The following is a 17,452-nucleotide window of genomic DNA, read 5'->3' on the forward strand; positions in this document are numbered from 1 at the left end:
CCAGTTCCTTTGTCCGACGTAAATAGGGCAATTCGCAGAGGCGCCGATTGGCTCAAGCCCCGAGGGGGACGGGAGTCCGGTGTGATGGGCAGCTTCTGCCACCCGGACCTCCCCCCCACTTCAAACCATAACACAAATTAATAGACTGCAAGACAGAAACATGCCTCATTTTCTTGATGCTAGACAGCTAGAGGTCACCATCTGGTTTTGCTGAAATATGTAGATAATGTTGTCTAACTTGCTGTTCTATGTCTGCTTGAACTAAACATGCTCTAAGGAGTGTTATTGACGATTATGCAGTTGTTATGAAGGTAGCAGAACATGCAAAGGTCTTTTTCAATTAACATGTTTTTATGGATTGAAGATTTTGGGCAGGAACTGGTTCTGATACAATCTACGATTTAGATTTGTCTGGTTAATACAGTATTGAGGTAGGTTGTCACTGAACATTGAAAAAGGCTTTAAGGACTATTCTCTGAAGTTAATTATCTACTGAGGTGCATTACAAAATTACTTTTAATTAGAGAATTACAGAATTTATCAGAAAAGTTAATATTTTAAAGTATATGGGGACTCACAGCGGTAGCTAATTACAAGCCAGTAAGCTTGTTTGCAGACAAAGTAGCAGAGTGGTTAATAAAAGACTCAAAAAAAAAAAAAAAAAAAAATCTGCAATATCTTTGTCATTTCACAACTATGTGAGATTGCCTGAAGGAGCTGGCCTTTTTGACCTCTTGCTACGGAGATATTTTTAATCTGTTTTATTAATTTAATCTTTTTGATCCCAGCTACAGTCTCAGTCGTTTTTAAAATTACTGTCCTACAAATAAGTTATGTTATAGGAGGAAATAAAAGGGCTGTATGCAGGCTTTCCTGTTTAATGTCATGTGCGTTTATTCAAAGGGCAGCAAACACTTTAAAAGGCCAAATATGACTATATGTGGTTGTGTATTATTTATAACTAATGTAAACTACATATTTTAAGTCGTTCGTTCCAAATGCAGCTTGAGAGGAGGTTCATAAAAAAGCCTAAATGTTTGAGGAGTGACTTTTTTTTTATCATGAAAGATTTGTCCTGTATCTCCTTCAGGAACTTCTGGCGATAACGACTGCTCCAGTAATCAAAAGTGTCAATGGCACTTGATTGATGTTTATGGCAGCGTGGCTAACAGAAGTCTCCAGAGTAGACTCCATCGTAACAACAGAAGTGTACTCATACCTGCATAACTTGTTTTGCACAAGAGATGGATTAATTTCTGCTGTATCAGCATAAAACCTTTGCTGTTGCGACTGTGACCACTCCAGGAGCGCAGTATATCAGTGCACCTTGTGTAAACATGACCTTGAAGAGCCTACTCTTAGTTTGAAAAGCTGACACATCTGCTGTGTACAGGTAGAGGAGCAAATGCATTGTACAGAAGAGGCTTTTTATTCTAGGAGGAATGGTATAATGAGAACGAGGGGCTGGAAACTTAAGCCAGAAAATTCAAATATGAAATGAGATACACATGTTCAACTGTGAGGGTGATATGCTTTAGCCAAACACAACTTACTGAGCTTAGTACAGAGGGAACTCAGTGAAATGTAATGGTCTGTGATACGCAGAGGGTCAGGTTCTATGATCTAATCATTTCTTCTGGCTGAAATCTCTTCATAAAAAAATCTAGTTCAACCATAACTTAGGCCTAAAGAGAGGAATTGCTGCATGAAATTCAATGACTAGCGCTGGTACGAGGGGCAGTTAGGAGGGTCCCTTCTGGCTTTATGGATGGATTAATGTGTTAAAGTAGCTTGAGGGTGCAACACATGCTGGCAAAAGTCATAACAGAAAGAAACTCCTGTTGAAGCACCTTCAAACGGTGGAGCTGGTGGACATCACAGCTGTCTCTGCACTAGCATTTAGTGTGGTCTGACGAGAACACATTCGTTGAGTGATAGAGTTGATGATCCAGCATCCCTGCTCCCCGGGGGTGCTCCTCACCTCACGCTGGCTCAGGGCTGATCCCATGGCTGGGTGCCTCTGAGCAGGTAGAGCGGCTTGGAGCACGTTCTCCAGTTTGTGCAGTCTGAGACTTCTCTGCAGTGTAAACCACAGCGTGGTGAGTGGGCATGAGGGGGTTGGTTATGAAAGGACGCTCTCGATCCAACAAAAGACATCCATATGGACTAATCCTATAGCAGCTCTCACTTCAAAAACTGTGCCCATACATAGGATATTTTCATACATGTCCAGCATACACGATACAGCAGTGGGCTCTTAACTTGCCTAGAAATTTTGTTAGAATACACAACCTTAACTGAGAACTCGATATTGCAAATTGTTTGATGTAGCAGGAAGCCTCACCACTTGGCTGTTGACCGATGCATATTGAACTCGTTGAGGCTGAAGATGAAGTCTCTTACTGCAATATAATAATGAAAATGCAGTAGTTGTATGCCGTAGTCATCTTGCAGGCAGAATGTGGGATCATGGAATCTTTCAATGAAAAGTTGTGACATGTAGTAGGAAGACAGGTTAGCTGGACATTTCCTTTTTTTAAAGGTCTCATAAATGTGAGAGAGGTACCAAAAATGTATTCCTTGTTTCGAACTAAGAGTGTTCTGTGTGTCAATTTAGACGTTGGTCTATAAATTTCTTCTGGTGGCAGCTCTGCAATGAGTTGTTCTGAAGAAGGCGAAGAGGCTAAGTCCCTAGAAGAGCTCCAGATGTTCCTGATTTTTTTCTTGTTACTAGCAATTACTCACTTGGAATTGTCTAGCAGTTTTTCTTCTCAATAACAAACTGCGGAAGAGTCAGCAGAATCATGACCAACCAGATCATGAAACTTGCCAATGGTAAGAACATGTACAAGCTTGGAAAGAGGAAGCATTTCCAACAAACGCTGATTTGAATTTATTCATTTTTCTTGTTTAATAAAGAAGGATTTTTTCCTACAGTGTTTGTACTTAACCAGTGCCGGTTAGATTCTTTAGAAACTGCAATATTCCTTTAAATATAATTTTATTGCCTAAGATACTGCTCCATCCCCAAAGTCATATTTTATATTTTAAACTGTTTGTCTTTTAAGATGTATTTATTGCCATGTTTGTTTAACTTGGTTATCTCCTTCATCAATCTGTTTCTTGCTAACTTAAAGCTGCTGCTCTTTGTTTTTAGTACAGAAAGCTGCTTCCCTGGGGATGTATAGTCCAGGACTTGTCTCTGTAATGGGACTGTTTGTTTTCTTTGCCCCTTGCAGTTGCCTGCTGTAACATTTGTAGTATGTGTTAAGTAATCCTTGAGGTAACATTTTTATTATGTCATAAAAAGTGCGTGGCAAATATATAATAACTCATGGAATTTGTTTGTTTAAAATGGAAGGATAATTTATGGAGTGTGTTACATGAGACCTGCTCCCCCTTATTAGAGCTGCAGAAGTGCAGCCTATTTAGAAGTACGTTCTATTGAGAAAAACCACGATCTCTGACATGCATAGAAAGTTTGAGCATGGTTGGGTAGAAATGACATCATAGTTTATGTACTCAATAAAAATTTAATTAAGTCATTACTGAAGTTGCAGTCATCATTTAACCCTGTGATTTCTTATGTTTGGTTCTTTTTTTAAACATTCAGTAATAACCAGTCTCCAAATCTTGATAGCCTATAAAATATCTGCATGAATTTTAATAGTTTATATTAATGGAAAAATATGAGTAACTGACATAAAAGGAATTTTCCTTGTGTTTGCACTGTATGCATTTCTATAAAAATCAACAGATGAAAAAAGACAGTGGTTTAATGGAAGAATATTTGAACTGGAGATCTGCTAGCGTAGCAACAAGTAATTGATATTTTGCGAGAGAAGCTGTTGCGTAGTTACCAAGGTGGGTACTCTTAAAGATACTAAGAAAGTATTTAGGACGTGTGGTTCACACTGTCATAAATCATAAGATTTTAGATATGTTGAGTTTTCACAGCTTTTCGTGAGCCTTGTGATAAGCTGTACATCAGACAGCGGTGCTTTTCCAACGCAGAGCTGATGTCCTACCCTGAATTCCTGTCTGCAGTTTCTTTTTTGTAAAACCTGTCCCAAGGTGCAGCCTCATACATAAATGTCCTGCTAGTATGCAGGCGTGAAGATAATTTTACTTGTCATTTACAGTTACACGGCGTGTGAGATCTGTAGGAAAGAAATGCTGAGTATCTCTTGGGGTTCTCATGAGAGTCAATACGAAGAAGCAGCTTTACCAGTTGGAAGTGTAGCTTAGCCCTCGGGAGAGGAGCTGTTTGAGATCATTTTGTTGGCAGCAGTGAGAAGTACACGCAAAAGGAGCGGACGGTTGGTAGGAGAGATGCTCGCGGGGCGTTTCAGCCTGGACCTAGCAGGTGATCTCTTTCGGTTCCATCCTAAGCTCACGTGGGGCCAGTTCTGCAAACCCATGGATGGCTGAGGCGAAACCAGCAAATATTTAAGCAACTGGTAAATTTAGTTAAAAGTCCGTGTGGAACTTGGACTGAGTCACACTTACAGCATAGGGGGGAGTAGCTGGATCGTCACAAACTCTGAAAGAAATGTAGTCATAGTCAAAAAGTAGTAAGTCTGAGCTTCTAGTGAGATGCTGTAGAAACAGAATTCATGTGATTCCTGAATAAGAAAGTCAATATTGACAAGTAAGTAAGGAGCAGTGGTAGGGATGGTGCCTCTATCTTTAGCATCACAGTACTTTTACTGTAATACCACGTCCAGCTCTGGAGTCCGTGCTTTAGAAAAAAAGTTGAAAAACCTCTTAAGTTTTTAAAAGACCTGTGTGAATGAATCAAGGTCTGGAAAACCTGCTTAATAGTTCAAATACAGAGGAGTCCTCATTATCTTAGTCTGTGCTGCCACTGAAAGGACAGCCTTGCCTTCACTCTTTCCCCAGCTGCGTTTTCTCTCTGCTCATGTAGCTGCATGTCAGCGCTGCTGGCTGCGGAATTTTCTGGCGTTCGTCTGTTGTGAGTGACGCTGCTCTCGGCCGCGCACAGCAGTGACGGAGCCGTGTTGCACCTTGTTCCGAAATGTTCGGCTGCGCCAACGTCGTTGCTCACAGCCAAAGCCCGACCTATGTGGGCCAAGGCACTGTTTGTTCCTTGCCCACTCAGAGTGAAAGTGGTAATGTTTTCTCATCACCTCCTCTTTAGCACCTGGACAGCTGATTTTCTGGTTTATTTTTCAGATTAATTCTGTTGTTCTAAAGGAAGATATGAGAAGCATGGTAGAAAACTTCTATGCAGCTCTATTTGGATATGATGAGGTAAGAAGGATGTTTTGGGAGAATGTGCAAGAACAAACAGACCATTTAATTCATGAGCACAGAATACTCCAGATGGGTAAAACATTTGCCCTACATATCTTGGGAGAAACATTACGTTATGGAGGCAGACTGCTTAGTTATTGCGATCATCTTATGCTTTGAATTAAAGTGCTTTTAAGAAAAAAGAAAGCAGGCAGCATATTGATTTAAACCACGGGACGTGGAAGGAGGGGTATGCTTTGTACTGCTTCACTGTCACTGTACAGTGAACAATAAATAATTTCCTCTCCCTGAATCCTGTTGTACTCAGCTATACTTTGAAAACAGCATATTTATAGGTATTTATAGGGAGTCTATGTGATAGGGTATTTATAGGAAGTATCTAATAATATAGGGAGGCAAAAGACCACTGTGCACAAGTGTCTGCAGGACTTTCAAAAAGAAAATACAATTACATCATCTTAGTAGGTTTTTTTGCTCTTCAGATGCTCTCCTTGTTCACATGGTAATATTACTTTTTGCACAGTGATTTGAATTATTAATATCTTGTAAGCGTAAACTTCATAGAGTTGTGGACCATGTTATGCATGCAAGTCTTTAATCTAGTTCTAAGAACAGCCAGGATGGGTCTGCCTGTGTCTGTCTGGCTTTTTTTTTTTTTTTTTCTCTTTTTGTTGACACTCTTTTTGGAAACAAAACGTCTAGTTAAATTAAAGACAAATGTTGACCTTTTTTACTTTTAACTGAATATTTTAAAGTCCTCTCTTGCCTTTGGCAAATATGTCAGCAGAAGACAGGAGTTACGAGACTATGGTCATAACACCACGTAATCTAAAAACACAATAAAAGTGGGAGAGAATTTAGGCAAAAAGCGCTCATGGATGTGATTCTTGTATAAGCCAAGTTTAATATTGGATTTAACTGGAAAAATCTAGATCTTGATGAGGAGGAGTTCTCTCTTTCTCATTTAGAATGAGAAATAGAAAAGCAAAGAAAAAAAGCAAAGTCCTGACTACATTTCTGCAACATTGTACTAAATACCCTTTAATTTTTCTTTTCCAAGTGTCGTGGACTTCTCACAATTCTGTGAGGTGATGCTGTGTTCTCTGTAAGGCCAAAATTTTATAGTAAAGGTTTAATAACTTAGAAATGCTCCTAAATTAGGAATACCCTGACCCAGGTTGTTTTCCAAATGGACTTACCAGAATATTTGTTACGGGCTGCTCTGTAAATTAATTTAAGGCCAGGGTTGTTTTTCCATTCTGTGAAGGAGTAACGTTGATGCCTTTTCATATGTACAGCCCATAGCAGCTGTGGTTTGAGACAGCTAATGCTGTCAGTTGCTAAGTAGAACGATGTGGTTGTCTTGTGTTCAGACCCTCTTCACGTGCAGTTTTTAATCCCTCTCTGTACTTACTTTAGGGAATCTTGTCTGATGATCGTGTTCTGGCAGCTGCTCTTTGGAGAAACCTTTTTAACAAGAACTGTGAGGACCCTCGGCATCTGGAGTTACTCGTAGAATATGTGCGCAAACAGGTAAACTACAGCTCATAGTGCGACAAAAAGGTAAAAATATAAAAACTGGCTGATATTTATTGCAGTTTGGTGAAAAATAGCTGCAGAGCAATTCATGGAATATTGAAAGCAATCCTGCTCATCTTTTTCTGGACCTACACTATGGAGGGGCTTGACAAAATGTGTCAGAAATCAGCTGCAACTTGTTGTAGAGTTATAATTGGTGTTGCTGAGTTGGGATCCTCTTCACAATGAAGTAGGACACAAAGCTTGAAAGTCTCCTGATGATCTTTGTGGAAAAGTAGTAAAAGATTTTGCTTTCCAGAATGATTTCTGTTTCTCTCAGTTATTGTCTGGAGGAAACAATATTAAGTAGTGTTTGTCCTCTTAACCCTGAGGCGGTTTGTGAAGAGGTTTCTAGGAAGCGTAGGAAGCGTTGGTAGGATATAGTCCAGGTGGGTACCAAAGACAGAAAAGAGTGAGAGATGTTCCGGAGAAAGAGTGTATGCTGTTGGACAGGGAATTGAAGACCAGCACAGCAACCTCCACAGCAGCCTTCTCTGTAGTATTTCCAATACTATATTCAGAACCAGATACAGATTTGGAGAGACAGTATTTCAGTGTATGTCTGGGAAAATGATATGGGAAGTAACGGGCTGAACTTTGTGAGGGACTGAGGACACTATTGGAGTGCTGCAGGGCTCCTCAGGAAGGAAAGACTTCATTTAGTGCTTAAAGTTGCTGATGGTTAACATCAGCGAAGCTCTAGGAAATTTAAAACTGAAGATTGGCAAGGAGGAAGTACATACAAAAAGTGTATAATTTGGGACAGTTTGCCAAGTGGAGAATTTGTTGCACTTGTGTATATTCAAGCAAAGGATAGGATGGAAGCTCTCAGCAGTCGAATAGGAAACAATAATCACAGATAAATGTGGTGCACTGGGGAAGAAGCAGCTTCTGTGAAGACAGGTCATTCCTATAGACGACTCTACAGTGATGCACTTGAGAAAAACAGTCCCAGCTTTATAGGTGTATTGATGAGCTCCAGACTGTCTGTATGACACAGGATTGAGTCCTTGAGATTTTAATTGTTTTATCAAAATATAGTGCTTAAAAAAAAGTAAAGCATGCTCAGAACTACTAAGGAAGGAATAGAGAATAAAATAGTGTTGTCATGCCACTTTTTAAATCCATGGTACCCTTGTGATCTTGAATAATGTGTGTGGTTGGGTTCTGACCATCAAGAAAGATAAAAATGGAACTGAAGAAGGCTCAGGAGAGCAGTAAGGATGACATGAAAGAGCTCCTTTATAAGCAGTGAGTAGGATCCTCTGCCTGAAAAGCAGCTGAGAAAGAATGAGACAGCTCTGGGAAATCTCGAAGGCATGTGAAAGGTGAGCAAGGAAAGTCTGTTCACTGATAGAAGAACATGGGGACATAACGTTGCCACAGGTTGGTTGGGATGCTGCAGTTGCACATGGGTTCCAAAGCCACTGGCAAGTTTATGGAACAGGGTCTGTCCAGGACTATTAAATCCACAGCCACCACTTTAGGCTCAAAATCCCCCAACTGACGAATGCTGATAGGGAGGGAAAATCCACTGTTGGTGCCTGCCAGAAGCACAGGGTATTGTGTTTAGGTGGCTCTTCGGTCTGACCTTCTGTGGCCATTGGTGTGTTCTTTCCTCCTTGTCAGATTATCTTTTGTTTCCAGTAAGCATTATGAACCAGGTCTTTCCCACAATTTCTCGCTGATCCTGTCTTTAGCAGTGGCTGTTGGTGGATGCCAGAGAAGAACACAGTAACAGGGCGAGCGTGGATACCATTTCCCTGGTCAGCTCTCCCAGGGATCTGTCTTCGCAGACTTCCTGAGCCGGAGATGGTGGTTTTGTTTTTTACTGACCCTTGATGGACTTTTTTCTTTTTATTTTCTCCTCCACCCCCACCCTCCCATTTACAGTGTCCTGTGGCAGCAAGTTAACCCTCTGTTGTGTGACAAGAGTTTTTTTTTATTTTGCTTACATTGCACCTTAGAATTTAATTTGATCCCAAGTATTTCTTGTATTGCGAGAATGAGTGTTCATTCCATGTTCACCTCCAGCTCATGTGCTTTTGTATTATACATCTCAGGGTGTTCCCTGCTGGCCAGGCATTTTTTCTGTAGTGAAAAGCACTTTGTGTTGATGATGGTGGTAGCAGTGTGTCATCTCAATTGACTGCCGGGAAGATAAAATTACTTACGTTTCCTTCGCGTGGCTTTTCTCTGTCCTGTTGCGAAACTCTCAGAGGAAGCGTTAGACCTCGCGCAGTTAACTCCAGTGGATCTGCAGATACTTATCTCCCAGCCTTTCCATGATGCCTAAGCATCATAAATTATCTCGTTGGGTCTACCTCAGATGGCAACGTATGCTGAAGTCTCCCTGTTCCACTTGCTTTCTGCAAAGCGACGTGTCTGCGTAGCCCTTGAGGAACCCCCACAGGCGATGGGACACCTTGCACTAACGTCCTGTCCTTGCAGGTGCAGCACCTGGATGCGCTGAGCGGGGAGGACCTGCTGCTGACGGGCGAGGTGAGCTGGCGGCCGCTGGTGGAGAGCAACGCCCGCAGCATCCTCAAGCCCCTCTCCCCTGTGTACAACGACGAGGGACTCTGAGAGCGCCGGTGCCTGACGTTTCTGTGGATTTGTCGGATCAGCTCGAGAAACGTGCCTGGAATTGGGCTGGGCTGAGGTTGTGGGGTCAGGAAGGCAAATGTGCCGTTGAAAAGAAAATATTTAATTAGCTGTCCTATCCGTGGTGACTCAGTGGCAAACTGGACAGCCATACTCTTCTGAATATTCACCCACAAATAAATGCTAGCTGGTTTGAGAACCTCTGTCATTTTTATGGCACTGAGTGGTCCTTGCTGACAAATTGGAAGACCTGCCTTCTGTCTTTAGGAAACCAGACACTTTACCATGACTTAGAGTTATGTCAAGAAGACATTTCTGACCCTTGCCTCGATTGGAGAGCAGCTGCACAGAGACACAGCGGTGTTCCTCTGCTCACCGAATGGTTGTGAATGCAAACCTGAGCTTTGCATAGTAGATATTAATGTATTTTAAAAGCCTGATATCAAGATGGAATAGTCTAATTTTGCTTTAGTGGAGTTAAGAATTGCTTTAACAGATTCTGAAGGGTTTTCTGTGAAAATCCTTTTTAGGAACTCTTTGCTCTGTTGCACAAGGATAGGAGGATGCAAGGAATAATGCACAGTCTGCAGTAATCCTCTGTGACCCCAGCCCTCTTAATGAGAATGAAGTCCAAGACGTGGCAGGGCTGTCACTAACAGCTGCCGCAGAGGACTTGGTGTGCCAGCCTGCCTTGCTGGTGTTTCCATATTCTTTTTAGAGTTGTGGTCTGAGAATTTCTCTGTGAAAAGAACATCCCTGTTTCTGTCCACGGCTCTTAATGGGACAGGGCTATGCTATCCTCCGTCCCCCAAAGCAGTGGTCTGGGGCTTTTTAACAAGACCTGTCAACCCCAGTGAAAACTTTATATGGCTGTGCAGGAAAATGACGGGAGCAAGAGCTCCACTGGTTAAATCAGCAGAGGCTGAGGTGTGCTGCGTAGGTGGATGGATCACCAGGCTATTTCCAGGTCAGTGACAAAACCAGTTTTCATTTCTCTCCTGTGTAAAATCCTTGTCAATAATAAATGTCAGTCTGGGTAAAATTGATGCCTGTGTGGTTTTCTGTGCCATGTGCGCTTTCGATAAGGATAAGCCCAATAATACCAGGATTTATTCCTAATAAAACTGTGAAACAAATGTTGAAGGTGATAATCCTTAATTTGTGAAATTAATCCTTAAATTGTGAATCCTTAATCCGGTGAAAGTGTGACTGTGCCTGCCTGCCTGTGACTGTTCTTCCTTCTGAAGTTGCTTTCTTCACATTGTGTGTTTTGGGGAATATTTGACATCCCTTTGCTGTGTAAAGAGCAGTGGGATGCAGAATGGAGGCTCCCAAACGCCGGCTTGCTTTTTTTTTTTTTTTAATCTTCTCTTAGGGAGCCTTCTTTGTATAAAAAAGGTATTTTGTTATTTTTTTTCCAAGACGAACTTCCTCAGTTTAACTTGTTATAAAATGAGTCATGTAAAGAAACCCTCTATGTGTGAGGTGTATCCCTTCTCTGTGAAAACATTACAGACCAAACAACTTGCTTGCAGTTTATTTAAGATGCTTTTGTTGAAAGCTGAGCTAAGCAGAGAAACCTCTTATGTGTGAAGTATTATACAGTGTGTGTGAGATAATAACACCTTGTAATTCATTACAGCTGGGTTGTATTTACATAAAAGAAGGCTGAGCTGTGTAGGAATTTGCTGATTAATTTATTTTTAATGAGGGTGAAGTATACCAAGTACCAAAACAAACTTTACTTTGTGTATCTTACTGCTCCTGAAATAGGTGGAAAAATTAATGGTAGATATTTTGGCTCAAAGCTACATACATTAATTCATATACAAAACAGTCATTTAAACTTTAACCCCTTTCCTGCTGTGTAATTTAAACCTGGACCTGTGTTATCCATGCCATGGGAACGCAGGACCGGGAGTACACCACCATCCAACCTCGTGCTGTGCACTGGTCAGAGTGTACTACGAGGTGCAGTGTCCGCGGTGCAGATGCTGTGAAGCCAGCGAGCTGGTAGACTTCACGGTACCACTTGTCTGGAGATGACAATTCCTTTTGTCCTCTGCGTATGAGACATCCACGTGGTCGAAATTGAACCCTTTCCTGTGTTCATGGGCGGGAGGCTCCAGAAGCCGTGGTGCTGGATTGTGGTCGTTGGCATCTGCTTTTGCACTTTCTATTAATATGAGAATAAAGACCTATGATCACGGCGCTCTGCTTGTTCCATAAAGCGCCTTCCACCACCCCGCTGTTGCAGAGCTGAGCCAGCAGTCAGGGTGTGTTTTGGACAGAAAGTCTGTGGGGCCTGTTCAGAGAATAAGGCAGAAACTGTCTATGAATTAGAAGGATGATCTGTTAGAGAGGGAAAATACACCGGAGGCTATGTAGGACAAGGGAAGACTTTGCTTCCCAGCCATTAGTTACCTGGAGACAGGATTTGGATGTAGAATGTGACCCCTCTTCCTCTTGAGAAGTGCATGCCAATAGGTTAGGCACATGCCATGGCCAATATCTTCTGTATAAGACATCTTTACAAGCAGGATTTGGAGTCCTTGAGAGAGAATGTGTTTTCAGTAGCAAAATCTGCACCTTGCAAGCATTACAGCAGCAACAATTAGCAGTGAAAAGTGATTCTTACGCACAGAACTGCTTCAGGTGCAGCACAACACGAGGCTTTTTAACCAAACCTTATAAAGCCCATCTTTTCCCATTTTCGAGGTTTTGCAGAGGGAACAGTTGAAGGTGTTTCGGTTACGGACAGTTCTTTGTTTCTGCTGCTGGGTTTTTTGACAGTGGTCTCAGAGCATCACTGTATTTTAAGTGAATTTTAAGCATATGCATTTCTTCTAGAAGGTGCCATGTTGAGCACTTGATCATCCAAGCTGATCTGCTGTCTCATATACACTATTTGGCTGTCAATTCTTATTCCAAAGGACTCATTCCCCCAACTTTCCCAGGTGTCTTAAAATCAAGTGACATGAGCCTCTAGGAAGCACTCATTATTTCACCTAGATCTTGGCTTTCTTGTTTCTGTGAGGGGAAAGGAAGGGCCAACGTTCAGTGTCTTCCCTTCCTTCTCTGCTGTTTTGCACTGGTGGGAGGGTAGGTGCATGGTTTGCCCACAGAGTCAAACTTGGGAAGTCTCTTGCTTCAGAGTGATGTTCTGAGACATTTCGTAGCGGAGGGAAAGTCATCTGATACCCTTCCATGCCTACTTTCTATTTGAAGTGGTTAAATGTTTTCCTGTGTCATCACAGCTTCTGCGTTCACGCCGCCTTTTGGTATTTGTATCTAACGTTTTCTCCTGCTTCTTTGAACAGCTAAAGTGCTAAGAGCACAGGCATCCTTGATGATCTCCACATCTCCTGTACTGTCCAGGTGCTTAAGCCTTGTTGAAGTGCAGTTACCACTTCTCAGGTTTCTGACTCCTCACCTTCCACAAAGTGAAGTTTTTAGTCATGCTTCTGCCACCCGAGCCCTCAGGTCAGAATTGCTGCGCCTGCCATAGCAGTTGGACTTAACCACTGACTTGTCCCACTTACCCTGCCCTTGGCTTGGCAAATAAGGTAAACAGAACCTGGAGACTGAGTGAGAGCAATTTTTTCACCAGAGCTTTAACTTAAATGAACGTAGAGTAGATGAAGAATAGCAAAGCCATGGGAGGGGATGGCGACTGGTTCTGCAAGCGTGGTCCCCGCCATGAGTGCCACTGCATGACACCACTTTGAGGAGCAGTGGGAGCTATACCATACCCTGTGACCTGCACTCGTGTTTTTCCACGCTCTTCTACTTCCAAAACCCTGCAGAGGAGGTCTTCCTTCAGAAATTCGACTCTACGTAGACCTGCTGCAGTCTATTGGTAGTGTTCCTGTGGGACCAGTTTAATCCTGAGCATGTAGCAAAGGTTGTCTGTGTTCCAGAGATGCACTGAAGTACTGTTAGAATATTTGGAGAAGTTTGCTGATCCCCTCTACAGGTAAGATGAACACTTCATTGCTCGTCTTGAGTTCCAGAACTGGGCTGTGTGTGCTTTTTTCCAGTAAGATGAAAATACCACTGTTGGGAGACCTAAATGTTCACGTAAATACCTAGAAATTACTGAATGTCTTTCTAACTCTTCTGCTAACAGTTATGTCACGAATACAGCGGTCATCTGTTGTGACATTCTCCAGCTTCTCAGGCCCCAGTGCAGATGTTTGGTTGTGGTCTTAGCCTAGTACGTGGGGTTTTTTTGGACGATGCTGGTGACAGCTAATTTCTTAGTAGACACCCCCCTGTCTAGACTCCTGCCCTCCCACCTGCGTCTTCCCATTTGCCTCGCTTTGTCTGTTCTCTGTTGTCTTCTTGTATAATAAACTCTAATCAAGACTTTTTCTCTACAAGAGATGGTGATAAACTTGTGCCCTGCTCTTTCTGCTGAGCAGTGCTGTGTCAGGCTTGACCGGGCCTTTGATGTCCTACGGCTGGATTAACACCTCTCCCAACAGTCTGGGTGATGGTACTTCTGCCACTCTGCAGCATGCCACATCTCCATCTTTTGGGCATGTTGTGTCTGCACAGCCTGGCCCTCAGTGCTGTCTGTCTTTACCTGAAGGTCTGAAAAGTCAAGGAGAGGGCAGAAGCTTACACGGGAGCCTGGGAACGATGTCAAGGACATAGGAAAGACCCTGAGGCTCAATGTGAGTGAGTGGTAGGCTCGGCTCTGCTGCTTAGACAATTGTACTGTGCTTGTGAAGCATCCGCTTCTCTGCCTGCAAAGGGAGTACCACCTACTGGTGCTGTGGGCTGCGTGGTCTCCTGCGCTGCGACGGAACAGTTGCATATTAACGTCTTGTGATCCTTCCCAGCCTCATCTGGTGAGCTTTTTTTTACCACTGCCCCTTCTTCTGGTGTCTAGGACTGTCCTGTGCATCCTACGTGTGTTCTTCCTGAAGTTGCTGAACATGTTGAGGGAGTACTTGTTTTGCTTACAGTCATTCAACCTGCTCAACAGCTTGCTCTGCTCATTTGTGGGACAGAAGAGATGTTTGGGCCTCATCCTTCCACTGGGAATGCAGAGCAGGAGCTCACACAAGCACGATTCCACCTTCCGCTGTTGCGTTTCAGTGGCTGCTCCAGATGTGACGTGCTGGGAGCAGCCAGGGAGTTAGGTCGAGGGGCAGTAGATCTGCTTGAGGGGCCAGGGGCAGACTAGGGTAAACAATTTCCTGCACTTGCGTACAAGATCCAGAAACATTTACTGTCCTGTTCTTACTGTCTTGTGCAGGTATGTTCGTGTAGGAGGACCCCGCAACATGTTGCCAAGGATGGATCCCATTGGTGTTGGCGTGCTACTGCAGCTCTCCCAGGAGGTAAGAGCTCCTTCATGCTTATTTAGGAAGCAAGGATTCTTGCACATGCAAAGCCTTCATTAACAGTTACGTCACTGACTAGAAGAGTGAGCTGGGCTCATTCATTCCTCCTCCCACCTGCCAGCCTCCTGGGCTGCTCCACATCCTGTCAAAGCCAGGTGTCTTATGAGGATTTGCTCATTGTCCCACATCCTTCCCTTCATACCCTCTTCCTGCTGGTAACTAGACCCATTGATGTTACAATGCCTGGTTCTATTTCTGTGTATTTCATTTGGAAGGGGAGGAGGAAGTGTCTGAAAGTGCTTTTTTATATTTCAGTAGCCTAGGGAAGAGGCACATGGTGGTCCTTCTCATGACAGCTGTGAATTGTCACCCTGAGCAGCTCAGGGCTGGACCCTTGAAGGGCCATCAGAGCGGCTCCATGGCCACACATCGGCTTCCCTACATGGCACGTGGGTGGTAGGGACCTCAGAGCAGCAACTGGAAAGAACCTACATGCTGGGCACACCGCTGAGCAGGGAGCCAGTGGAGGAGGTAGAGTCGTCTAACTGCCCTGCCATCGCTGGTGGTTAGATTGTTTGGCCTATAGCTGGCAACTGGTGTCCAGTGCCCTCCTGCAGCTGAGTGGGTGCAAAGCTGTCTCTCCTCTGATTTGGAAGAGTCTTAATATAGAAACAGAAAAAAATGAAACAAGGAATTTGTGTGCTGCCGCTGTGTTCAGAAGAATGATTCTGTAATGCCATGGTCAGGAGCCTCGGGGCAAAATCTGGGTGCCTTGACTTCGCACTGCCGTGTCTGTGAGTTCAGGGCTGACACAGATCTCAGTGCAGTCACTCAAATTTGGACTTTTCTCATCTGGCTGCGCTTGCTCTTTGCATCTGGCCGGTGAATTCTGCACAGTGAACGTGCTATGCAGATGCCTTCCAGAAGTGCCTGTAGATAAGTGTGTTTGAGCACCACAACGTTTTGTGGTGGAAGATGTGGATTTCAGTCCAGAATAAAGAGCTGGGGGGAAAAGGCAAATCTGGCTTCTTGTGTTCCCAGTGAATGCTCTCCAAGAACCGTACTATCAAGAAACAGGTTGGCAGGATGCCTCCCGTTTATGCTTGAAAAGGAAGCAGCAGGTACATTTTGTGGAAAGCCCAGGCAAGGTGTTTTGTGTTTGGTGAGCTCCAAGAACATCTGTAGTGGGACTTGAGACTGAAGTATTGCCTAACGCTTGGATCCTGACGGAGCTGAGGTATCAGCCAGAGTAGAGCTGCCTAGGGACGTTGACTTGGAAGGGGGACTTGGTATGTGTGTTTAGCCAGAGGGAATTTTCCCCTTGTCTGTCTTTGTTGATGGCTGAAGGTGTGTAGACAACACTTCCAGATGAGATCCTTGCTTTTAGCTGGCAAAAATTGGCTGATGTGATTCCCACATCCTGCGCTGGCCTGGATGTAGGGTCTGTGGAGTGCTAATTATAGACATGTATCTCCCTGCCAGACAGCAGGGACAGAATACCTCTCATTTAATTTCAGATATCTGCATGGTAATCCCCTGTCACTGATTCGGCAGCCTGAGCTCTCCTCCTGCTCAGCAGAGAGAGATAGAATCATGGATAGCACTTCCAGGGCACGTTTCATCTGACCTGTTTCAATGGCTGCTGCAGGGTGAGGGAACTGACTCCCTGGCAATCCCTGCCTCTCCCCACCGACGCTGAGGAAGCCCAGCCTGACAAGCTTGGCTGGAGGTGTTTACATCGTACGTGCTTTCATGTGCTGAGGTCCATGAAAAATTACTGGAGGGAGAGCAGATCATTGCCAAACACCAGCTGGAAGACAGTGGAAATCCCTTTACTTTAAAGAATCATCAGCAGTTGTTTATCTGGCAGAAAACACGTGTTGGACTTTTTTAAATTTCACACTCTTTTCAGCTCTTTAGGAAGGCGAAAATTAGGGTGATGTTACCCTTCTTTTATGTTATCACCAAGGTGATGTTATCACCCTGGCAAAGCAGCTCCAGAAAAAGGCCCATCATGTTATAGCCCCTTCCCTTTGATTTTTCCTCAAACTTCCTGACGTTGTGTTTGGCTGTTCACCTCACGTTTTGAGCTAATGACAGTCTTTAAGCCGCTCTGACACTTATTTACACCTGTAGCACTTCTATGCCACCATCTTTATTATAATTTTGTCCCATATCTATTGTCCACAGCTGCCAACTCTGCACCTGCGTGCTGCTTTGCAGCACAGCTCTGGCAGGCAACTGAAATTTTCTGATCAAATGTACCTTTGCTTCTGTTCTTGCAGTTTGCACAGTCCAGGTAAGGGTTCGTTCTCCGGGGATCTAAAGAGTAGGCAACTAACCTAAACTAATCATCCCACTCCAGTGGTACTCCATGGAGTCTCTTGGGGACATGATTGATTCCAGCTGACTTAGAACTTTGTGTCTGAACGTGCTGGTTCACACTTAGGCATGGCTGTCTCCAGGGGCTATAGCCTGGTGATTATTAGCAGACATTTAGCTTCTAGATGACAATGTAGCCTGAATGAATTTAGTCTACAGGGATTTTGTAACTTGTAGATAAAAGGCTGGCTAATTAGATCAACTCTCCAGCCAGTTCTTCATCCTCTGGTTAGCCTCAGTGGGGTTTAGTAGCTCCA

The 17,452-nt window shown here is 43.6% G+C and overlaps 1 protein-coding gene across 2 annotated transcripts in view; it reads left to right on the forward strand.

Moving 5' to 3' along the window:
• The window catches only part of UQCC1 (ubiquinol-cytochrome c reductase complex assembly factor 1), a 51,200-nt gene extending 40,687 nt beyond the window's left edge, over positions 1 to 10,513 (forward strand). For both annotated transcript variants that reach the window (XM_086622900.1, XM_086622899.1), the window contains 3 exons: positions 5,197 to 5,274; positions 6,697 to 6,810; positions 9,307 to 10,513. In XM_086622900.1, the coding sequence (XP_086479026.1) occupies positions 5,197 to 5,274; positions 6,697 to 6,810; positions 9,307 to 9,441 (327 nt within the window). In that variant the 3' untranslated portion in view covers positions 9,442 to 10,513. The remainder of the gene's footprint in view (positions 1 to 5,196; positions 5,275 to 6,696; positions 6,811 to 9,306) is intronic.
• The last annotated feature ends 6,939 nt before the right edge of the window (positions 10,514 to 17,452 follow it).

This window comes from Tauraco erythrolophus, chromosome 18, assembly GCF_009769465.1.
Source record: "Tauraco erythrolophus isolate bTauEry1 chromosome 18, bTauEry1.pri, whole genome shotgun sequence".
Lineage (NCBI taxonomy): Eukaryota > Metazoa > Chordata > Aves > Musophagiformes > Musophagidae > Tauraco > Tauraco erythrolophus.